We start from the raw sequence: 25,496 nt of genomic DNA, 5'->3' as shown, positions 1-25,496 counted from the left end.
AGGAACCAAACGTTTATTTTTCATTTATTTCATTAAAGTTGATTATCATATTAAGTCGTTCAAAGAGAAGCATGTGTTGATTGATTCGTTTTTAATGAGTGACAATTTAAAACAATCTTTAGATCCACTACATATTTACATTGAACCATAGTTCTGACATGGATCATTTTGACCCCAGAGGCATATCTTTTATCACAGCCAAAATGTGGTTTATTCCATTTTTCATGACTTTGTCAATCAACTTGTTCTTAATCAATCTAAATCATGGTTTAGTGTTTCTGTATCAATATGGACAGCTACAAGATTTCTCTCCTGTGTGTGTTCTCTGGTGTATAGTCAGATGGCTAGATGGAACAAAACTCTTCCCACATTGATCACAGCTATAAGATTTCTCTCCTGTGTGTGTTCTCTGGTGTATAGTCAGATGGCTAGATGTAACAAAACTCTTCCCACATTGAACACAGCTATAAGGTTTCACTCCTGTGTGTGCTCTCAGATGTACTGTCAGCCAGCTTGAGTTATTAAACCTCTTCCCACATTGAGTACAGTTATAAGGTTTCTCTACTGTGTGTATTTTCTGGTGTGATTTTAAATCTGTTGAACTAACAACTCTTTCCGCAGTCAGAGCAGTGGTAAGGTTTCTCTCCCTTGTGTGCTCTCAAGATGTACTATCAGGCAGCTTGACTGAGTAAATATTTTCCCACATTGATCACAGTTATAAGGTTTCTCTCCAGTGTGTACTTTTAGTGATTCTGATCTTAAGTAACTCTTCCCCACAGTCAGAGAAGCAATGAGATTTATTCCCTGTGGGTCTCTGCTGGTGTTTCTTGAGGTGATGTGATCTGGAGAGACTCTTCTCTGCCTCGTTAGCATCATGATGTTGATGCTCCCCAGAGGATCCACGATAGTCACGCCTCTCTACTGTGTGAACAAGTCAGACAGATGGTTAAAGGCCCACAACAGCAGAAATCCACTGTAAAAGGTGATGCCAACAGCGTAGCCATGATGTTGTACAACAATTGACGTCTGTAATGAATGTTACAATTATTTGACAATTGTCTTGAGACAGTCAAGTGAGCAACAATAGTCATATTTAGTCTTGTTTTCACATTAGTAGTAACATCAATGATTTTAGGCTAGAAAAAAGTAAAAGTTGTTGACATCCTAAGCAGTGTGCCAGATGACTTTTGATCTTCTATATAGGCCCCTATCTGTGTTTACTAAAATTGCAACAAGGGTGATGCACATGCAATTTGGATGCAGAAACCCCTCCCTTCTAATGCAGAAACCCCTCCCTTCTAATGCAGAAACCCCTCCCTTCTAATGCAGAAACCCCTCCCTTCTAATGCAGAAACCCCTCCCTTCTAATGCAGAAACCCCTCCATTCTAATGCAGAAACCCCTCCCTTCTAATGCAGAAACCCCTCCCTTCTAATGCAGAAACCCCTCCATTCTAATGCAGAAACCCCTCCATTCTAATGCAGAAACCCCTCCATTCTAATGCAGAAACCCCTCCATTCTAATGCAGAAACCCCTCCATTCTAATGCAGAAACCCCTCCCTTCTAATGCAGAAACCCCTCCATTCTAATGCAGAAACCCCTCCATTCTAATGCAGAAACCCCTCCCTTCTAATGCAGAAACCCCTCCATTCTAATGCAGAAACCCCTCCCTTCTAATGCAGAAACCCCTCCCTTCTAATGCAGAAACCCCTCCCTTCTAATGCAGAAACCACTAGTTATGGATGTTGTATATCTGACCGGAGCAAAAAGGTGAGCAGAGATTGTAGTTTTTCCACAATGTATTCTGAATATGACAACACACTATCAGTGTAAGATCAGGATGCTACTGAAGGAAACTCACATTAATCTCTGTGTCTATTCACTAATTCACCCCCGTGGGGGAAAACTCAGGGGACTTCTCATAGGCTGACAGCAGATATAGCCTCCATTTCCAGGTTGCTTATGAGTGCATTTCACACTACTTTGGATTATAATTGTAAGGTTCATTTGAATGTCCTGATTAATATAACGTTTATGTTTTTGTCGAAAATGTACTACTTTATATTTAAAAACGACTTCAACCAGTAAAATTTTCAGACAATACCCCATAATGACATCACAATACCCCATAATGACATCGCAATACCCCATAATGACATCACAGTACCCCATAATGACATCACAGTACCCCATAATGACATCACAGTACCCCATAAAAGTGAATAAAAGTTTAGAAATGCTTGCATACCAGGGAACTTTTGGCTAAACCAACTATATCATACTATGACCAATAAGCAAACTACAAACTCAATGTACGTCACAAATAGTACAGTTAGTATGAGTATTCCAACACAGCTCAGGTCTCTGGGCTGCCATTTTGTTTCTGTTTAAAACCCAGGTTGCCCCTTTGAAAAAGCCACACAACAAACAACCAATCTGCAGTTGAAACAAGAACAAAGCTGTCATTATTTTAAACCCGTATCCGGGAGCGTAATCATAGCCTCAAGCTCATTACCATAACGCAACGTTAACTATTCATGAAAATCGCAAATGAAATGAAAGAAATATATTGACTCACAAGCTTAGCCTTTTGTTAACAACACTGTCATCTCAGATTTTCTAAATATGCTTTTCAACCATAGCTACACAAGCATTTGTGTAAGAGTATTGATAGCATAGCATAGCATTAAGCCTAGCATTCAGCAGGCAACATTTTCACAAAAACAAGAAAAGCATTCAAATAAAATCATTTACCTTTGAAGAACTTCGGATGTTTTCAATGAGGAGACTCTCAGTTAGATAGCAGATGTTCAGTTTTTCCAAAAATATTATTTGTGTAGGAGAAATCGCTCCGTTTTGTTCATCACGTTTGGCTAAGAAAAAACCCTGAAAATTCAGTCATTACAACGCCAAACTTTTTTCCAAATTAACTCCATAATATCGACAGAAACATGGCAAACGTTGTTTAGAATCAATCCTCAAGGTGTTTTTCACATATCTATTCGATGATAAATCATTTGTGGCAGTTGGGTTTCTCCTCGGAAGCAAACAGAAAAATACATGCAGCTGGAGATTACGCAATAATTGCGACGGAGTACACCAAGCGGCCACCTGGTAAATGTAGTCTCTTATGGTCAATCTTCCAATGATATGCCTACAAATACGTCACAATGCTGTCGACACTATGGGGAAACGACAGAAAGTCTAAGCTCATTCGTGACCCATACACAGCCATATAAGGACTCATTGAAACACAGCGCCTTCAAAATCTGGGGGTACTTCCTGTTTGAAATTTCATCTTGGTTTCGCCTGTAGCATCAGTTCTGTGGCACTCACAGACAATATCTTTGCAGATTTGGAAACGTCAGAGTGTTTTCTTTCCAAAGCTGTCAATTATATGCATAGTCGAGCGTCTTTTCCTGACAAAATATCGCGCTTAAAACGGGAACGTTTTTTTATCCAAAAATTAAAAGAGCGCCCCCTATATCAAAGAAGTTTAGAAATGCTTGCATACCAGGGAACTTTTGGCTAAACCAACTATATCATACTACGACCAATAAGCAAACTACAAACTCAATGTACGTCACAAATAGTACAGTTAGTATGAGTATTCCAACACAGCTCAGGTCTCTGGGCTGCCATTTTGTTTCTGTTTAAAACCCAGGTTGCCCCTTTAAAAAAGCCACACAACAAACAACCAATCTCCAGTTGAAACAATAACAAAGTTGTCATTATTTTTTTACTCCAATGTTTAGAAACAAATGTCAGATTTCCCCTTTAACACCACACACATCAGTCCTACAACTGCCTCTGTTTTTAACACAGTAACGGTACCTACAGTTGAAGTCCAAAGTTTACATACACCTTAGCCAAATACATTTAATCTCATCACAATTCCTGGCTTTTAATCCTAGTAAAAATTCCCTGTCTTGGGTCAGTTAGAATCACCACTTTATTTTAAGAATGTGAAATGTCAAAATATTGGTAGAGAGAATTATTTATTTCAGCTTTAATTTCATCAAATTCCCAGTGGGTCAGAAGTTTACATACACTCAATTAGTATTTGGTAGCATTGCCTTTAAATTGTTTAACTTGGGTCAAACGTTTCGGGTAGCCTTCCACAAGCTTCCCACAATAAGTTGGGTGAATTTTGGCCCATTCCTCCTGACAGAGCTGGTGTAACTGAGTCAGGTTTGTAGGCCTCCTTGCTCGCACACGCCTTCTCAGTTCTGCCCACACATTTTCTATACGATTGAGGTCAGGGCTTTGTGATGGCCACTCCAATACCAGCCACAATTGTACCCGAAGACAGGAAGTGCCTATTCCTCATCTCACCAAGGATAAACTTCAACTCAATCGCCAGTACTGGCGACATCGTGTGGAAGCTGTAGGCATTGTAAACTGGACGCTATCTATTTTCCCTTGCCATAGACAATACAGAGACTGGCGGAGGGATATTTTTTGTGTGTTTTTTTGTGAACAGTTTTCCTTGGGATTTTGCCTCCTACACACGTTCTGTTATAGTCACAGCCATGATGTAACCAGTTTTAGAGACTTCAGAGTGTTTTCTATCCACACATACTAATCATATGCATATACTATATTCCTGGCATGAGTAGCAGGACGCTGAAATTTTGCGCGATTTTTAACAAAAAGCTGCAAAAATTCGCAGCCTCTTTAAGAGGTTTTAAAGAATCCCACGGGGAGTCTTCAGACACGCCCCCAACATCAGTCAAATGGTGGTGAGGTCTGATCTTCCACCAGAGCCACGTAGTACTTTCCTACAAGGTTCGTTACACTGCTAGCTGGTAGGACTCCTTTGCTGGATTAGACTATAGCTGAGATCCCAATACCCATGTAAACATAGCTAAACATAGCTTACTGATAGATCAACGAGGTCAGATCCCAATACCCATGTAAACATAGCTTACTGACAGATCAATGAGGTCAGATCCAATACCCATGTATTGCGAACAGGTTGATTGTGGCGGTAGTCGTTTCGATGGAGAATAACTTTACAGTTATTTTGACCGCGGTGGTTATTGAAGTCGTGGTTTCGTGGAAGAAACCGTTGTTGTGCATCATCTTTCAACGCTCCAATACCTGATAAGGACCAAACCTGTTTAGGCTTTTTGGGAATTTAACTTCAATGAACCTGAAAGTGTTCATAGTAGAAACATCTGTTGTGTTGGTAGAATGTGGAAAGACCCACCTCATTGGTTAATATTCCCTGTAGTACAAACATCTGTTGGGTTGGTAGAATGTGTAAAGACCCACCTCATTGGTTAATATTCCCTGTAGTAGAAACATCTGTTGGGTTGGTAGAATGTGGAAAGACCCACCTCATTGGTTAATATTCCCTGTAGTAGAAACATCTGTTGGGTTGGTAGAATGTGTAAAGACCCACCTCATTGGTTAATATTCCCTGTAGTAGAAACATCTGCTGGGTTGGTAGAATGTAGAAGTAGGTTTTAAATTCATACTTATTACAAATCTGCAGTTGTCTGACTATTATATTATTATTTAATGAAAGAAATGTAAAAATTCACTTTTTGTCTGGAAATAAAATAAACATTTATCTGCGTTAACCACTCCAGTCAACAGATGGCGATATGCGTTTTTCAGGCGATGCTATCAGAGTGACGTATAATGTAGTGGACGGGACGCTTCTTCAACAACATCTCGTCAGCCACCTCGGTAGCTTCCTAGCGGAAACGTTCAAGCTGTTCAGACTGCTTCGGTCTATATTTACTTCTGTATTTGGAACATAATTCTGTCTTTTAACTAGTTTCCCCATTTCATGTCATATTTCCGTTTAGTCAGGTAACGGTAGCTGGCTTGATAAATGAGCCTATCACTAGGCTAGTCGCTAACTAGCTAGGTTAGCTGGCTAACATCCCCGACCATGAGCTCAGCAAGCTGCTGCCCTCCTGCTAAAAAAGAGGTCTGCTGGAAGGAGAAAGAAGGTATTTGGCTGAACGTTGTCGTGAAAGAGGAGAATGAAGAGGAGGATGTCACAGTAAACGAAGAAGTAGAGGGTGAGGCTGTTACACAGAAAGAAGAGGAAGAAAACGATTATACTTTTTTTGGAGTGAATGAAGGAGAGATAACTGTCATATTGAAGGAGGAGGAGAGGGAAGAAGAGGAGGAGACAGAAGATCTGAGTAACACCAGTAAGTCCTGTCTTGAAAATAGTTGTTGAACTGATACGTGGTTTTAAAACGGCATTCTACTCTAGTTCTGAGCTTAAATGCCGTTTTTTAATGTAGGAATTGATAAAGCTACACTGTAAGATGTGAATAGCATCAAGAAGCTGGCCAACAACAAAACTTTAACAATGGATTTGCACCCAAAATCACAACTTAAATGTCTCACGGAATGGACTTGCCTTCATTCATAACTGCAATTCCACTGTACTAAACTGGAGGCGATTTCCAGCCCACCGTTGACTGCGGTCAAGTGAGCCGACTGTCGCAAAACGCGGTCAGGCCATCTGGTCTTCGGTTTCTTCCTGAATTTGCGTTTGCGAATACACTTTACGGCATGGCGTTTTTTCAGGTAGGGAAACTGAGTTGAATGGACTCTCATGCACAGGTAGTCGAGACGATGGCTACAAATCATTACAAGCAAACCGTTTGAAGCACACTTATTCAATCTTCCATAATAAAAATGATACCAAATCGTTTATTTAATTTCCGCGTTATCATAAAGTACTTAATCATTGCTAGAGTGTCAAGCGTAGGCTGGACTGGTGTAAACGCTACAACATACAATGACATTCTAGACCATTCTATAGGCCTCTCTGACTAAGAACCACACAGAGACCTGCATTTTGTAGTGGCTTTTATAACACTTGTGAAAACTGACTTCAGGTGATTGAGGGATCTAGTCTAGATTAAACATCATAGGAAGTTTTATCGTGTGGAGGTTTCATTCAGGTCTCTGTTTAATTAAATCATCTGTTTGTCTTTGACAGGAGAGAGACCAGACTCTCCTTCTGACAGCAGGAAGAGTCCTTCAGGGAAACCAGACCCCGAGACGTCCAAACCAACCAACTAATGGGGATCCATAATAAACCCCAGGAAGTGTAGCTGCTGCCTTGGCAGGAACTAATGGGGATCCATAATAAACCCCAGGAAGAGTAGCTGCTGCCTTGACAGGAACTAATGGGGATCCATAATAAACCCCAGGAAGAGTAGCTGCTGTCTTGGCAGGAACTAATGGGGATCCATAATAAACCCCAGGAAGAGTAGCTGCTGCCTTGGCAGGAACTAATGGGGATCCATAATAAACCCCAGGAAGAGTAGCTGCTGCCTTGACAGGAACTAATGGGGATCCATAATAAACCCCAGGAAGAGTAGCTGCTGCCTTGGCAGGAACTAATGGGGATCCATAATAAACCCCAGGAAGAGTAGCTGCTGCCTTGACAGGAACTAATGGGGATCCATAATAAACCCCAGGAAGAGTAGCTGCTGTCTTGGCAGGAACTAATGGGGATCCATAATAAACCCCAGGAAGAGTAGCTGCTGCCTTGGCAGGAACTAATGGGGATCCATAATAAACCCCAGGAAGAGTAGCTGCTGCCTTGACAGGAACTAATGGGGATCCATAATAAACCCCAGGAAGAATAGCTGCTGCCTTGGCAGGAACTAATTGGGATCCGTAATAAACCCCAGGAAGTGTAGCTGCTGCCTTGGCAGGAACTAATGGGGATCCATAATAAACCCCAGGAAGAGTAGCTGCTGCCTTTGCAGGAACTAATGGGGATCCATAATAAACCCCAGGAAGAGTAGCTGCTGCCTTGACAGGAACTAATGGGGATCCATATTAAACCCCAGGAAGAGTAGCTGCTGCCTTGGCAGGAACTAATGGGGATCCATAATAAACCCCAGGAAGAGTAGCTGCTGCCTTGACAGGAACTAATGGGGATCCATAATAAACCCCAGGAAGAGTAGCTGCTGCCTTTGCAGGAACTAATGGGGATCCATAATAAACCCCCAGGAAGAGTAGCTGCTGCCTTGGCAGGAACTAATGGGGATCCATATTAAACCCCAGGAAGAGAAGCTGCTGCCTTGGCAGGAACTAATGGGGATCCATAATAAACCCCAGGAAGAGTAGCTGCTGCCTTGGCAGGAACTAATGGGGATCCATAATAAACCCCAGGAAGAGTAGCTGCTGCCTTGGCAGGAACTAAGAACTAATGGGGAGCCATATTAAATACAAATACTTGTATCAATATATTCGTCTCCTTTTACTCTCTGCTTCAAATATGCTAATTAGCATCAAAGTAGACAACATGCAAGACTACAAATCTCTGCAAGCTCCAGCAATTAATCTCTAGCCGACACCTTTCACAGAGCAGTTCACAGAATTGTCCATTGAATAAATGTTGACAATTTAATCATTGCTACATTAAGGCCTGATTGGCGGAGTGCTGCAGAGATGGTGTCCTTCTGGAAGGTTCTCCCGTCTCCACAGTGGAAATCTGGAGCTCTGTCAGAGTGAACATCGGATTCTTGTTCCCCCCCCCCTGGCCAAGGCCCTTCTCCCCCGATGTCTCAGTTTGGCCGGGCGGCCAGCTCTAGAAAGAGTATTGGTGGTTCCAAACTTCTTCCATTTAAGAATGATGGCGGCCATTGTGTTCATGGGGACCGTCAATGCTACAGACATTTTTGGTACCTTTCCACAGATCTGTGCCTCGACACAATCCTGTCTCAGAGCTCTATGGAAAATTCCTTTGACCTCATGGTTTGGTTTTTGCTCTGACATGCACTGTAAACTGTGGGACCTTATATAGACAGGTGTGTGCCTTTCCAAACCATGTCTAATGTATTGAATTTACCACAGGTGGACTCCAATCAAGTTGTAGAAACATCTCAAGGATGATCAATGGAATCAGGATGTCTGAGTTCATTTTCGAGTCTCATAGCAAAGGGTCTGAATACTTAAGTAAATACATTTGCAAAAATGTCTAAAAATCTGTTTTTGGTTTGTCATTATGGGGTTTTGTGTTTAGATTGATGAGGGGAAAACATATTCAATTTTATAATGAGGCTGTAACGTAACTAAATGTGGAATAAGTGAAGGGGTCAGAATATTTAATGAATACACTGTATACCACTGGAAGAGGTTTCTATCATTGGCAGTTTTGTACACAGTCAGGTGATACGTGGTATAGAAAGTCCAATCTTAGGAGAGAACATGGGAGGCACTATACTGTGTGTCTGCAGGTGTCTATCTGGTCAAAACCACTGACACAGGTGCCCCTCCACCCTCTGGTGGGATGGATCATGTCTACAGAGAAACCTACATTCAAATACTTAGATGTGTGTGTATTGGGTATATGTTGTGAAATGATTAGATATTACTTGTTAGATATTACTGCTGTCGGAGCTAGAAACACAAGCATTTTGCTACACCCGCAATAACATTTGCTAAACACGTGTATGTGACCAATAAAATGTGATTCTGATTTGAAATAAATGTCCTATTTATCAAAGGTGCTTTTGGCTGGAGTCAAAATGACTCCAAAGGATTTGAGTTTGTTAAAAGTCCATAATGATACAGAAACACTAAACCAGGATTTAGATTTATTAAGAACAAGTTGATTGACAAAGTCATGAAAAATGGAATAAACCACATTTTGGCTGTGATAAAAGATATGCCTCAGGGGTCAAAATGATCCATGTCAGAACTATGGTTCAATGTAAATATGTAGTGGATCTAAAGTTTGTTTTAAATTATCACTCATTAAACACGAATCAATCAACACATGCTTCTCTTTGAACGACTTAATATGATAATTAATTTTAATGAAATTAATGAAAAATAAACGTTTGGTTCCTCAACTGCGTTGCCCCTCCAGTCAGCAGATGGCGATGTGCGTCTTTTAGGTTCAGGCGACGCTGCCAGTGTGACGTATAATCTAGTGGACGGGACGCTCCTTCAACAACAACAGTTAGACACCTCGGTAGCTTTATAGCAAACATAGCTACAACATTCACTCTCTTTACACTGTTTTGGTGTATATTAGTCGCTGTGTATTAAACACACTTCTGTCGTATGTACGTGTTGGCCCATTTAATTATATATTTACGTTGTTTGTCAGCTAGCTGGTTTGCTAAATTAGCTTAGAGCTAGGCTAGTTGCTAATGCTAGCTAGAGAACATCTCCGACCATGAGTTCACTAAGCTGCTCTCCTCCTGCTAAAGAAGAGGAGGTCTTCTGGACGGAGAAAGAAGCTCTCCTGAAAGAGGAGGAGGAAGAGAAGGATGTTACAATACAAAAACAAGTAGAGGGTGAGGCTGTTACCGTGAAAGAAGAAGAAAAAGACGTTTCAGTGGAAGAAAAGGAAGACTCGTTCAGAGTGAAAGAGGAGGAGGATGTTACAGTAAAAGAAGAGGAAGCGGAGAGAGAGGAGGATGCAGTTTATGGAGTGAAAGAGCCATATTTGTTATTGTTTGAACTGCAGATTGGTTGATCGATTGATTTGGCTTTTTAAAAGGGACAACCTAGGATTTAAACAGCAACAAAATGGCTGCCCTGAGACTTGGTTTGTTAAACAGCTGAGGGATGGGGGCTGGTGAACAGCTGAGGGATGGGGGCTGGTGAATAACAATGTTATTGTTAGGTGAAGTTATGGGTCCTACAGTAGGTCTATGTTGTTGTTAGGTGAAGTTATGGGTCCTACAGTAGGTCTATGTTGTTGTTAGGGGAAGTTATGGGTCCTACAGTAGGTCTATGGTATTGGTATGACTAGCGGTTTCTGCAACCAAATTGCGTGTGCATTGCCATTGAGCGCCTATTTTAGCAAACACAGAAAGGGGCCTATATTGGTGACCAAAGGTTGCCTGGCACACTGCTTAGGGGTTCAGCAACTGTAATAACTTATTTATAGCCTACAATCATCGATGTTACTACTAATGTGAAAACAAGACAAAATATGACTATTGTTGCTCACTTGACTGTCTTAAGACAATTATCAAATAATTTTAACATTCATTACAGACGTCAATTGTTGTACAATATCATGGCTACGCTGTTGGCATCACCTTTTACAGTGGATTTCTGCTGTTGTGGGCCTTTAACCATCTGTCTGACTTTGTTGTTCACACAGGAGAGAGACGTGACTATCGTGGATCCTCTGGGGAGCCTCAACAACATCATGAAGCTGACGAGGCAGAGAAGAGTCCCTCCCGATCAGAACACCTCAAGAAACACCAGTGGAGACCAACAGGGAAGAAATCTCACTGCTGCTCTGACTGTGGGAAGAGTTACTTAAGATCAAATTCACTAAAAGTACACATGATAATTCACACAGGAGAGAAATCTTATAGCTGTGATCAATGTGGAAAGAGTTTTACTCAGTCAAGCAGCCTGTTATCTCACCAGAGAAAACACACAGGAGAGAAACCTTACAGTTGTGAACAATGTGGGAAGAATTTTACTACATCTAGTCATCTGATTGTACACCAGAGAACACACCCAGGAGAGAAACCTCATAGCTGTGGTCAATGTGACAAGAGATACTCTGATAAAAGATCTCTGATCAAACATCAGAAAATACATTAATGATGGAGTTGTTTCATGATAGATTCAGATTCCATGTGGTTTTTGAGCTGTTAGTTTTAACAGGACAAACTCATCTCCAGACTCTCACAAATGATTTCAACATGATATCGATGAGTGATGAAAAATAAGTGTTGCGTTCCTTTGTTTAACGACCTCTAAATGTAAATGCATCTCTCCAAAATGTAGCTGCCTGTCTTCTGCAGGTTGTCCTCTAACCAGCGAGGTAAAATATATCTCCCATTTCCATGTGTTTTTTTAGTTGTGTTTGTTTCAACAGCACCAACAACCTGATTTGTCCGCTAACCAGTGATACTTAATACTTATTTTCCACCATAATTGGCAAATAAATTCATTAAAAATCTACAATGTGATTTTCTGGATTTTTTTCTCATTTTGTCTGTCATAGTTGAAGTGTACCTATGATGAAAATTACAGGCCTCTCTCATCTTTTTAAGTGGGAGAACTTGCACAATTGGTGGCTGACTAAATACTTTTTTGCCCCACTGTACACTATATACATGTAATATAGCCTATATAGTCTGACCCTTACATAACATTCTAACCACTAGGCTGCTGCCCCAATAATACACTATATACATGTAATATAGCCTATACAGTCTGATCCTTACATAACATTATAACCACTAGGCTGCTGCCCCAATAATACACTATATACATGTAATATAGCCTATACAGTCTGATCCTTACATAACATTCTAACCACTAGGCTGCTGCCCCAATAATACACTATATACATGTAATATAGCCTATACAGTCTGATCCTTACATAACATTCTAACCACTAGGCTGCTGCCCCAATAATACACTATATACATGTAATATAGCCTATACAGTCTGATCCTTACATAACATTCTAACCACTAGGCTGCTGCCCCAATAATACACTATATACATGTAATATAGCCTATACAGTCTGATCCTTACATAACATTCTAACCACTAGGCTGCTGCCCCAATAATACACTATATACATGTAATATAGCCTATACAGTCTGACCCTTACATAACATTCTAACCACTAGGCTGCTGCCCCAATAATACACTATATACATGTAATATAGCCTATACAGTCTGATCCTTACATAACATTCTAACCACTAGGCTGCTGCCCCAATAATACACTATATACATGTAATATAGCCTATACAGTCTGATCCTTACATAACAGTCTAACCACTAGGCTGCTGCCCCAATAATACACTATATACATGTAATATAGCCTATACAGTCTGACCCTTACATAACATTCTAACCACTAGGCTGCTGCCCCAATAATACACTATATACATGTAATATAGCCTATACAGTCTGATCCTTACATAACATTCTAACCACTAGGCTGCTGCCCCAATAATACACTATATACATGTAATATAGCCTATACAGTCTGATCCTTACATAACATTCTAACCACTAGGCTGCTGCCCCAATAATACACTATATACATGTAATATAGCCTATACAGTCTGATCCTTACATAACATTCTAACCACTAGGCTGCTGCCCCAATAATACACTATATACATGTAATATAGCCGATATAGTCTGATCCTTACATAACAGTCTAACCACTAGGCTGCTGCCCCAATAATACACTATATACATGTAATATAGCCTATATAGTCTGATCCTTACATAACAGTCTAACCACTAGGCTGCTGCCCCAATAATACACTATATACATGTAATATAGCCTATACAGTCTGATCCTTACATAACATCATCACTCCACTTTATGAATCTACCCTGCCGTCCCAATATTGTGAGAGGTGATATTCTCCTGGACCAGACAGCATCACAGGTGATATTCTCCTGGACCAGACAGCATCACAGGTGATATTCTCCTGGACCAGACAGCATCACAGGTGATATTCTCCTGGACCAGACAGCATCACAGGTGATATTATCCTTGACCAGACAGCATCACAGGTGGTATTCTCCTGGACCAGACAGCATCACAGGTGATATTATCCTTGACCAGACAGCATCACAGGTGATATTCTCCTGGACCAGACAGCATCACAGGTGATATTCTCCTGGACCAGACAGCATCACAGGTGATATTCTCCTGGAATACACTATATATACAATAGTATGTAGACACCCCTTCAAATTAGTAGATTGGGCCATTTCAGCCACACCAGTTGCCGACAGGTGTTTAAATATAAGCACACAGCCATGCAATCTCCATAGACAAACATTGGCAGTAGAATGTCCTTACTGAAGATCTCAGTAACATTCAACGTGGCACCGTCACAGGATGGCACCTTTCCAACAAGTCAGTTTGTCAAATTCCTGCCCTGCTGGAGCTGCCTGGTCGACTGTAAGTGCTGTTATTGTGAAGTGGAAACATCTGGGACCAACAATGGCTCAGCCAAGAAGTAGTGGGCCACACAAGTTCGCAGCACAGGACCGTCGAGTGCTGAAGAGTGTAAAGTGTAAACATCGTCTGTACTTGGTTGCAACACTCACTAACGAGATCCAAACTGCCTCTGGAAGCAACATCAGCACAAGAAACTGTTTGTCAGGAGCTTCCTGAAATGGGTTTCCACGGCCGAGCAGCTGCATACAAACCTAAGATCAATATGGGCAATGTCAAGCGTCGGCTTGAGTGGTGTAAAACTCACAGCCACTGGACTCTGGAGCAGTGGAAACGTATTCTCTGGAGTAATGAATCATCTTCACCTTCTAGCAATCCAACGCACTAATCTGGGTTTGGAGGATGCCAGGAGAACGCTACCTGCCCTAATGCATAGTGACAACTGTAAAGTTTGGTGGAGGAGGAATAATGGTCTGGGGCTGTTTTTCATGGTTCGGGCCCCTTAGTTTCAGTTAAGGGAAATCTTAATGCTACAGCATAGAATGACATTCTAGAGGAATCTGTGCTTCCAACTTTGTGGCAACAGTTTGGGGAAGGCCCTTTCCTGTTTCAGCATGACAACGCCCCTGTACACAAAGCAAGTTCCATACATGAATGGTTAGTTGAGATTGGTGTGAATGAACTTCACAAAGCCCTGACATTAAAAACGTCAAACACCTTTGGGATGAATTGGAACGCCGACTGCGAGCCAGGCCTCATCGCCCAACATCAGTTTCCGACCTCACTAATGCTCTTGTGACTGAATGGAAGCAAGTCCTCACAGCAATGTTCCAACATCTAGTGGAAAGCCTTCCCAGAAGAGTGGAGGCTGTTATAGCAGCAATGTTCCAACATCTAGTGGAAAGCCTTCCCAGAAGAGTGGAGGCTGTTATAGCAGCAATGTTCCAACATCTAGTGGAAAGCCTTCCCAGAAGAGTGGAGGCTGTTATAGCAGCAAATGGGGGGGACTAAATCCATGCAAATGCCCATGATTTTGGATTGAGATGTTTGACGAGAAGGTGTCCACATACTTTTGTTGATTTCGCGTATATACTGCAGGCAGGCAGGCAGGCAGGCCCTCCACTCCTCTTCTCCCCCTCTTCTCTTCCCCCCCTCCTCTCCTCTCCTCTTCTCCCCCCTCCTCTCCTCTCCTCTTCTCCCCCTCTCCTCTTCTCCTCTTCTCCCTTCTCTCCTCTCCTCTTCTCCCCCTCTCCTCTCCTCTTCTCCCTTCTCTCCTCTCCTCTTCTCCCCCTCTCCTCTCCTCTTCTCCCTTCTCTCCTCTCCTCTTCTCCCCCTCTCCTCTCCTCTTCTCCCTTCTCTACTCTCCTCTTCTCCCCTCTCCTCTCCTCTCCTCTCCTCTTCTCCCTTCTCTCCTCTCCTCTTCTCTCCCCTCTTCTCCCTCCTCTCCTCTCCTCTCCCTTCTCTCCTCTCCTCTTCTCTCCCCTCTCCTCTTCTCTCCTCTCCTCTTCTCTCGCCTCTCCTCTTCTCCCTTCTCTCCTCTTCTCCCTTCTCTCCTCCCCTCTTCTCCCTTCTCTCCTCTCCTCTTCTCCCCCCTCTCCTCTTCTCCCTTCTCTCCTCTTTTCCCCCTCTCCTCTTCTCCCCCATCTCCTCTTCTCCTCCCTCTCCTCTCCTCTTCTCCTCCCTCTCCTCTCCTCTTCTCTTCTCCTCCCTCTCCTCTTCTCCCCCCTCCTCTTCTCCCCCTTTCCCCTTCTTCTACCTCCCCTTACTTTATTTAATATAAATTAAAGGATGGGAGGGAGACAGAGAGGGGGAGGGGAAGGGAAGTAGGGTAGAGAGGGAGGAGGGGGAGAGAGAGAGAATATATTTCTATCACTGTCTTTTCACCAGTGATGTCATCATAACCAGTAACCTGTTCCTCTCTTGGCCCAGCCTGACCCTGACATATAACATCAGGCCTGTTGAGTTGACTTGGGTAACAGACCTCTACTAGCTTCTACACCACATCCCCCCTTCTCCTGCTCTAACATGAGACCTCATCAGTACTCATTTTGGGTGCTGGTACTGTTTATATTGAGGTGCTGGAACATTAAGCCAATATTCTATAAGAGGTGAACTCAGGCAGTAGAAAGTTAGAGGTGATATTATAGGACACACCATGTGTAACGTTGCTGCTCTGCCAGCAGTTTCCTGTGGAGTTTTTCTAATGTCAGTGTTTCCTGTATGTAGGTGGTTTTAACTGATCTTATCTGCTTAAAGGTTTGTCACGTCATAGAAGTAAGGAAGTAATGAGATAGAAGTCATAAAGCCCAGCAGTATTTCTCACTCTTTAGTCACTCTCTTCATGACAGTAGACTTGTTTCGTCAGTGGAGCCCCAGTTAGAGGCAGATATGATACCTGCAGTGGTACTGATGACCCTGTTGTGGAGCACAGGTAGGATGCTGTTATGTTGATAGACACTGGTGACAGTTACTGAGATATGATTTGATATTGTAAGATATATTATAATTAGCAGGGTTAGTAAAATAACATGCAACTGGAAGCAGACAGTAAACATCTGTCTCAAAGCAGGACAATGATGTGATCACCTGTAAATGTACTTTACTGTAGTCTAACTGTCCATCTGGGGACAGGCACTAATGTCAGTTAAGTTGTGATGGTGTCCTGCATCTGACTGTTGTATATTCAGTGTGTCAATGATTGATTGTATCTGTCTCTATGTAAATGAATGAGAGTATATAGGTTGTATTATATATTATATTGGTGTTATGTTAGAGTAGGAGAAGGGAGGGGTGTAGATGATAGAGGTCTATGAGCTGAGTCAAGATCAACAGGTTCAACACTATACGTCAAGAAGTGAGAGAGAACGAGAGAGAGATGGAATAGAGAGGAGGGGTGGGGAGAGAGATTTGAGGAGGAGGAGAGAGAGAGAGGAGGGTAGGGAGAGAGGACGGTAGGGGAGAGAGAATGGAAGGGGAGGGGGAGATGGGAGGGGAGGGGAGGGGAGAGAGAATGGGAGGGGAGATGAGAGGGGAGGGCATAGAGCAAGATAGGAGAGAGAGAAAATGTTTGAGGAGAGAGGAGAGGAGGGTAGAAGAGAGAGGAGGGTAGGAGAGAGGGGAGGGGAGAGAGGAGGGGACGGAAGAGAGGAGGGTAGGTGAGAGAGAAGGGGGAGGGGAGAGAGGAGGGGAGGGGAGAGTGGAGGGGAGGGGAGAGAGAAGGGGAGGGGAGAGAGAAGGGTAGGGGAGAGAGGAGGGTAGGGGAGAGAGGGAGGGGGAGGGGAGAAAGGAGGGAAGGGGAGAGAGGAGGGTAGGGGAGAGAGGAGTGGGAGGGGAGAGTGGAGGGGAGGGGAGGGGAGGGGAGGGGAGGGGAGGGGAGGGGAGGGGAGGGAGGGGAGGGGAGGGGAGGGGAGGGGAGAGAGAAGGGTATAGGAGAGAGGAGGGTATGGGAGAGAGAAGGGTAGGGGAGAGAGGAGGGTAGGGGAGAGAGGAGGGTAGGGGAGAGAGGAGGGTAGGGGAGAGAGAAGGGTAGGGGAGAGAGGAGGGTAGGGGAGAAAAGGAGGGAAGGGGAGAGAGGAGGGTAGGGGAGAGAGGAGGGTAGGGGAGAGAGAAGGGTAGGGGAGAGAGGAGGGTAGGGAGAAAGGAGGGAAGGGGAGAGAGGAGGGTAGGGGGAAACGGAGGGTAGGGGAGAGAGGAGGGTAGGGGAAAAAGGAGGGTAGGGGAGAAAGGAGGGAAGGGGAGAGAGGAGGGTAGGGGAGAGAGGAGGGTAGGGGAGAGAGGAGGGTATAGGAGAGAGGAGGGTAGGGGAGGGTGGAGGGTAGAGGAGAGAGGAGGGTAGGGGAGAAAGGAGGGAAGGGGAGAGAGTAGGGGAGGGGAGAGAGGAGGGTAGGGGAGAGAGGAGGGTAGGGGAGAAAGGAGGGAAGGGGAGAGAGGGGGGTAGGGGAGAAAGGAGGGAAGGGGAGAGAGGAGGGTAGTGGAGAGAGGAGTGGGAGGGGAGAGTGGAGGGGAGAGAGGAGGGGAGGGGAGAGAGAAGGGTATAGGAGAGAGGAGGGTATAGGAGAGAGAAGGGTAGGGGAGAGAGGAGGGTAGGGGAGAGAGGAGGGTAGGGGAGAGAGGAGGGGTAGGGGAGAGAGAGGGTAGGGGAGAGAGGAGGGTAGGGGAGAAAAGGAGGGAAGGGGAGAGAGGAGGGTAGGGGAGAGAGGAGGGTAGGGGAGAGAGAAGGGTAGGGGAGAGAGGAGGGTAGGGAAGAAAGGAGGGAAGGGGAGAGATGAGGGTAGGGGGAAAAGGAGGGTAGGGGAGAGAGAGGAGGGTAGGGGAAAAAGGAGGGTAGGGAGAAAGGAGGGAAGTGGAGAGAGGAGGGTAGGGGAGAGAGGAGGGTAGGGGTGAGAGAAGGGTATAGGAGAGAGGAGGGTAGGGGAGGGTGGAGGTAGAGGAGAGAGGAGGGTAGGGAGAAAGGAGGGAAGGGGAGAGAGGAGGGTAGGAGAAGAGAGGAGGGTAGGGGTGAGAGAAGGGTATAGGAGAGAGGAGGGTAGGGGAGGTGGAGGGTAGAGGAGAGAGAAGGGTGGAGGAGAGAGAGAGGATGGAGAGACACGAGGGGACAGAAGACAGGAGGAGAGAAATGAGATGTCAACAGAGAGAGGGGAGAGCAAGAAGGAGGGAGATGGAGGGAGATTCAACAGAGATAGGGCTGACAGAATAACATGCAGCCAACTGAATATCTTGTCTTTACTGACTTCTCACCAGTGATGTCATCATAACCAGCAACCTTTTCCACTCTTGGTCCGGCTCAGCTTGACCCCTGACCTCTGAAATTAATGATTTATAAAACTGACAAAAGCAAAAGTATTAAATTAGATTTAATCTCATCTGCAAAGAGAGTTACACATTTGCATGGAAGGGGAATGTACACTACATGACCAAAAGTATGTGGACACCTGCTCATCTAACATCTCATTCCAAAATCATGGGCATTAATATGGAGTTGGTCCCCATTGCTGCTATAACAGCCTCCACTGTTCTGCAAAGACTTTCCACTAGATGATGGAACATTGCTGCTATAACAGCCTCCACTGTTCTGCAAAGACTTTCCACTAGATGTTGGAACATTGCTGCGGGGACTTGATTCCATTCAGCCACAACAGCATTAGTGAGGTTGGGCGATTAGGCCTGGCTCAGTCGACGTTTCAATTCATCCCTAAAGGTATTCAATGGGGTTCAGGTCAGGGCTCTGTGAAGGCCAGTAAAGTTCTTCCACATCATCTCAACAAACTATTTCTGTATGGACCTCACTTTGTGCATAGGGGCATTGTCATGCTGAAACAGGAAAGGGCCTTCCCCAAACTGTTGCCACAAAGTCACAAAGTTGGAAGCACAGAATAGTCTAGAATGTCATTGTATGCTGTAGCGATTAGATTTCCCTTCAATGAAACTAAGGAGCCTAACCCGATCCATTAAAAACAACCCCAGACCATTTTTCCTCCTCCACCAAACTTTACAGTTGGCACAATGCTTTGGGTCAGGTAGCGTTCTCATGGCATCTGCCAAACCCAGGTTTGTGGTACGACTGCCAGATGGTGAAACGTGATTCATCACTCCAGAGAAAGTGTTTCCACTCCAGCAGACGCTTGGCATTGCACATGGTGATCTTAGGCTTGTGTGCTGCTGCTCTGCTGTAGAAACCCATTTCATGAAGCTCCAGACGAACAGTTCTTGTGCTGAAGTTTCTTCCAGAGGAAGTTTGGAATTCGGAAGTGAGTGTTGCAACCGAGGACAGATGATTTTTACACGCGACGAACTTCAGCACTCGCGGTCCCGTTCTGTGAGCTTGTGTGAGCTACCACTTCGAGGCTAAGCCACTGCTGCTCCTAGACGTTTCCACGTCACAATAACAGCACTTACAGTTGACCGGGGCAGCTAAAGCAGGGTGGAAATTAGACCCAACAGACTTGTTGGAAAGGTAGCTTACTATGATGGTGACGTGTTGATTGTCACTGAGTTCTTCAGTAAGGCCATTCTACTGTCAATGTTGTCTATGGAGATTGCATGGCGGTGTGCTCAATTTTATTTAATTTTTATCAACCACAAGGCTGGGGTAGAGAGATAGTTCTTACTCACTGACAGACTGAGGAGGAGACAGGGGAGGAGGGAAGAGATAGGAGAGATAGTTCTTACTCCACTGACAGACTGAGGAGGAGACAGGGGAGGAGGGAGAGAGAGATAGGAGAGAGAGATCTTACTCACTAACAGACTGAGGACGGAGACAGGGGAGGAGGGAGAGGAGATAGTCTTACACACTGACAAACTGAGGAGGAGACAGGGGAAGAGGAGAGAGATAGGAGAGATAGTTCTTACTCACTGACAGACTGAGGAGGAGACAGGGGAGAAGGGAGAGAGAGAGAGAGATAGGAGAGAGAGATAGTTCTTACTCACTGACAGACTGAGGAGGAGACAGGGGAGAAAGGAGAGAGAGATAATTCTTACTCACTGACAGACTGAGGAGGAGACAGGGGAGGAGGGAGAGAGAGATAGGAGAGAGAGATAATTCTTACTAACAGACTGGGTTGGTAGAGGGAGACAGGGGAGGAGAGAGAGAGACAAACATTTAAATCAACTGAATATATTTGTATCACTGACTTCTCACCAGTGATGTCATCATAACCAGTACCTGTTCCTCTCTTGGCCCAGCCTGACCCTGACATATAGCATCATGCCTGTTGAGTTGACTTGGGTAACAGACCTCTAGCTTCTACACCACATCCCCCCTTCTCCTGCTCTAACATAGACCTCATCAGTACTCATTTTGGGTGCTGGTACTGTTTCTTATTTAGGTGCGAAACTTGAAGCCAATATTCTATAAGAGGTGAACTCAAGCAGTAGAAAGTTAGAGGTGATATTATAGGACACTATGTGTAACGTTGTGCTCTGCCAGCAGTTTCCTGTGGAGTTTTTTAACATGTCAGTTTGCTGTAGTGTGTTCAACCACTGATCCAAGATAAGTTGCTAAGAAGTTAATCTCGCATCATTGAGTTAGGACGTAATGAGAGAGAAGTCATATAGCCTAGCAGTATTTTCCACTCTTCAGTCCACTCTTATGACAGCAGACTGTGGAGCCCCAGTTAGAGACAGATATGATACCTGCAGTGGTACTGATGACCCTGTTGTGGAGCACAGGTAGGATTTTGTTATACTGATAGACACTTGTGACAGTTACTGAGATATGATTTGATATTGTAAGATATATTATAATTTGCAGGGTTAGTAAAATAACATGCAACTGGAAGCAGACAGTAAACATCTGTCTCAAAGCAGGACAATGATGTGATCACCTGTAAATGTACTTTACTGTAGTCTAACTGTCATCTGGGGACAGGCACTAATGTCAGTTAAGTTGTAATGGTGTCCTGATCTGACTGTTGTATATTCAGTGTGTCAATGATTGACTGTATCTGTCTCTATGTAAATGAATGAGAGTATATATGATGTATTATATATTATATTGGTGTTATGTTAGAGTAGGAGAGGGGGGGGTGTAGATGACAGAGGTCTATGAGCTGAGTCAAGATCAACAGGTTCAACACTATAAGTCACGAAGAGAGAGAGAATGAGAGAGAGAGAGATGAGAAGAGAGGAGGGGTGGGGAGGAGAGATTTGAGGAGAGAGAGAGAGGGTAGGGAGAGAGGAGGGTTGGGAGAGAGAAAGGGAGGGGAGAGAGAAAGGAGGGGAGAGAGAAAAGGGAGGGGCGATGGGAAAGGAGGGCATAGAGCAAGATAGGGAGAGAGGAGGGTAGGGGAGAGATATTTGAGAAGGAGAAAAGAGGGAAGGGTAGAGGAGAGAGGAGGGTAGGGGAGAGAGGAGGGTAGATATGAGAGGAGGTGGTAGAGGAGGGTAGAGGAGAGAGAAGGGTAGAGGAGGAGAGGTTAGAGGAAGGAGAGAAGGGTAGGGGAGAGAGGAGGGTAGATATGAGAGGAGGGTTAGAGGAGAGAGGAGGGTAGAGGAGAGAGAAGGGTAGAGGAGAGAGAAGGGTAGAGGAGAGAGGAGGGTAGAGGAGAGAGGAGGGTAGATATGAGAGATGGGTAGAGGAGAGAGGAGGGTATGGGATAGAGGGTAGGGTAGAGAGAAGGGGAGGGGAGAAAGGAGAGAAGGGGAGAGTGGAGGATAGGAGAGAGAAGGGTAGAGTAGAGATGATGGAGGGAGGGAGGGGATAGAGAGATTTGCGGAGGAGAGAAGAGGGTAGGTGAGAGAGGAGGGTAGGGGAGAGAGAAGGGTGGAGGAGAGATGGCGTATGTGTTTACACATGGGTTGTTGTTGCACCATACCACTGTCATCCCATCATATCATGAAAGGTCATGTTTATGTTGATTTAACCTCTTCCTCTCTCTTCCTCTGACTCCTCCCTTTCTCTCTATCTCTCTGTCTCTCTCTCCCTTTCTCCTCTGTCTCTCTCTTTCTCCTCAGATCTCCAGGCTCAAAGTGTCAGTCCACCAGGTAGGTAGAGTATAAATCTACAGTGATTATAGCAGTTCAATATTAGTCAACTTTAATAATCCCACATGGAGAAATTTCATGTGTCCATACAAACCCATTCTAAACCCCAATAACAAGTAGTGTTTTATGGAACTACTAATACTTGACATATTATATATTATATTGGTCTGATGTAAGAGTAGGAGAAGGGGGGTGTAGATGATAGAGGTCTGTTACCAAGGCAACAGGTCTGATGCTATCTGTCAGGAAGAGAGAGAGAGGAACAGAGAGAGAGAGAGAAGGCGTGGAGAGAAAGTGAGATGTCAACAGAGATAGGGCTGACAGACTAACATGCAGCCAACTGAATATCTTGTCTTTACTGACTTCTCACCCGAAATGTCATCATAACCAGCAACCTTTTCCACTCTTGGTCCGTCTCAGCTTGACCCCTGACCTCTGATATTAATTATTTAAAAAATGATTAAATTTTTTAAAAAATTAGATTTAATCTCATCTGCAAAGAGAATTACACATTTGCATGGAAGGGGAATGTACACTACATGACCAAAAGTATGTGGACACCTGCTCATCTAACATCTCATTCCAAATCATGGGCATTAATATGGAGTTCGTCCCCCCTTTGCTGCTATAACAGCCTCCAGTCCTCTGGGAAGGCTTTCCACTAGAAGATGGAACATTGCTGCAGGGACTTGCTTCCATTCAGCCACAACAGAATTAGTGAGGTTGGGCGATTAGGCCTGGCTCAGTCGACGTTTCAATTCATCCCTAAAGGTATTCAATGGGGTTTAGGTCAGGGCTCTGTGAAGGCCAGTAAAGTTCTTCCACATCGATCTCAACAAACTATTTCTGTATGGACCTCGCTTTGTGTACAGGGGCATTGTCATGCTGAAACAGGAAAGGGCCTTCCCCAAACTGTTGCCACAAAGGTTTGAAGCACAGAATAGTCTAGAATGTCATTGTATGCTGTAGCGATTAGATTTCCCTTCAATGAAACTAAGGGGCCCCAACCCGATCCATTAAAAATAACCCCAGACCATTATTCCTCCTCCACCAAACTTTACAGTTGGCACTATGTCTTGGGGCAGGTAGTGTTCTCCTGGCATCTGCCAAACCCAGGTTTGTGGTACGGTCTGCCAGATGGTGAAACGTGATTCAACACTCCAGAGAAAGTGTTTCCACTCCAGCAGACGCTTGGCATTGCACATGGTGATCTTAGGCTTGTGTGCTGCTGCTCTGCTGTAGAAACCCATTTCATGAAGCTCCAGACGAACAGTTCTTGTGCTGAAGTTTCTTCCAGAGGAAGTTTGGAATTCGGAAGTGAGTGTTGCAACCGAGGACAGATGATTTTTACACACGACAAACTTCAGCACTCACGGTCCCGTTCTGTGAGCGTGTGTGAGCTACCACTTCGAGGCTAAGCCACTGCTGCTCCTAGACGTTTCCACGTCACAATAACAGCACTTACAGTTGACCTGGGCAGCTAAAGTAGGGTAGAAATTAGACCAACAGACTTGTTGGAAAGGTAGCTTACTATGATGGTGACGTGTTGATTGTCACTGAGTTCTTCAGTAAGGCCTTTGTACTGCCATTGTTTGTCTATGGAGATTGCATGGCGGTATGTGCTCAATTTTTTTTCACAGGTCAGGAAGGGGTGTGCCTGAAATAGCCAAATCCACTAATTGAAGGGGTGTCCACATACCTTTGTACATACTGTAAGGTGTAGCTGGGTCGGCCCGTCCTCCACCACCCCAACCCAAACCATCCCACTCAGCTTTAGGATCTTAGTGAAACATTCATTATTGGTTTCAGGTGTGTTAGGTCAAGGCCAGAGTGACAACCCACAGGACAGCAGACCCCCAGGGCAGGACTGAACAACCCAGCAGCTATTGAAACAGGAAGTGGGCATCTTTCAATACAGACTCCTTTTGTTGTACTGTTTTCAATATACGACATCCAGACCTTATTCAAGTTGTTCCAGTAAACCCTTATAAGAGGTGAACTGAAGCAGTAGAAAGTTAGAGGTGATATTATAGCAGACACTATGAAACGTTGCTGCCCTGTGAGCAGTTTCCTCTGGGGTTTTTCAGAACAGATGAGTTTGCTGTTGGTAGCTTGGTTCAACCACTGATCAAAGATAAGTTGCTGAGAAGTTTATCTCACATCATTGAAGTAAAGAACTAATGAGATTATAGTCATGTATCCTAGAAGTATATTCCACTCTTCAGTCCTCTCTCCCGAACCCCCCCAGTGAGTACATAACTCAACTCTCTCCCCAACCCCCAACAGTCTGGTACATAACTCAACTCTCTCCCCAACCCCCACCGTCTAGTACATAACTCAACTCTCTCCCTGAACCCCACCAGTCTAGTACATAATCAACTCTCTCCCTGACCACACCAGTCTAGTACATAACTCAACTCTCTCCTGACCCCCACCAGTCTAGTACATAACTCAACTCTCTCCCGACCCCACCAGTCTAGTACATAACTCAACTCTCTCCCTGACCCCCACCAGTCTAGTATATAACTCAACTCTCTCCTGACCCCACCAGTCTAGTATATAACTCAACTCTCTCCCTGACCCCCACCAGTCTAGTACATAACTCAACTCTCTCCCGGACCTTCATCAGTTGTACATAATCAACTCTCTCCCCAACCCCCACCAGTCTAGTATAAACTCAACTCTCTCCCTGACCCCCACCAGTCTAGTATATAACTCAACTCTCTCCCGACTCCACCAGTCTAGTACATAACTCATCTCTCTCCCTGACCCCCACCAGTCTAGTACATAACTCACTCATCTCCTGACCCCACCAGTCTAGTATATAACTCATCTCTCTCCCTGACCCCCACCAGTCTAGTATATATCTCAACTCTCTCCCTGACCCCCACCAGTCTAGTACATAACTCAACTCTCTCCTGACCCCCACCAGTCTAGGATATATCTCAACTCTCTCCCTGACCCCCACAGTGTAGTAATAACTCAACTCTCTCCCTGACCCCCACCAGTCTAATACATAACTCAAACTCCTCCCTGACCCCCACCAGTAGTACATAACTCAGCTCTCTCCCGACCCCCACCAGTCTAGTACATAACTCAACTCT

The 25,496-nt window shown here is 44.4% G+C and overlaps 1 protein-coding gene across 2 annotated transcripts; it reads left to right on the top strand.

The window, feature by feature from the left end:
- The first annotated feature begins 5,605 nt into the window (after positions 1-5,605).
- Positions 5,606-7,108, top strand: LOC116369202 (histone H3.v1-like). Of its 2 annotated transcripts, none has more exons than XM_031819372.1 (2): positions 5,606-6,163; positions 6,976-7,107. In XM_031819372.1, the coding sequence occupies exons 1-2, from the start codon at positions 5,905-5,907 to the stop codon at positions 7,056-7,058; spliced, it is 342 nt and encodes a 113-aa protein (XP_031675232.1). In that variant the 5' UTR covers positions 5,606-5,904; the 3' UTR covers positions 7,059-7,107. The 2 variants fall into 2 exon arrangements, with proteins under 2 accessions (XP_031675232.1, XP_031675231.1); XM_031819371.1 differs by having other exon boundaries at positions 5,610-6,172; positions 6,976-7,108.
- The last annotated feature ends 18,388 nt before the right edge of the window (positions 7,109-25,496 follow it).

Source organism: Oncorhynchus kisutch, unplaced genomic scaffold, assembly GCF_002021735.2.
Source record: "Oncorhynchus kisutch isolate 150728-3 unplaced genomic scaffold, Okis_V2 scaffold2089, whole genome shotgun sequence".
In the NCBI taxonomy this organism is placed as follows: Eukaryota; Metazoa; Chordata; class Actinopteri; order Salmoniformes; family Salmonidae; genus Oncorhynchus; species Oncorhynchus kisutch.
This window is presented reverse-complemented; position numbering and strand designations above follow the sequence as displayed.

Excerpts from the sequence above, each read along its gene's own strand:
- LOC116369202 (XM_031819371.1), top strand. The coding sequence starts at position 5,905 with ATGAGCTCAGCAAGCTGCTGCCCTCCTGCTAAAAAAGAGGTCTGCTGG. Across the intron at positions 6,173-6,975 it reads AGAAGATCTGAGTAACACCA|GAGAGAGACCAGACTCTCCT; the intron begins GTAAGTCCTGTC and ends TGTCTTTGACAG.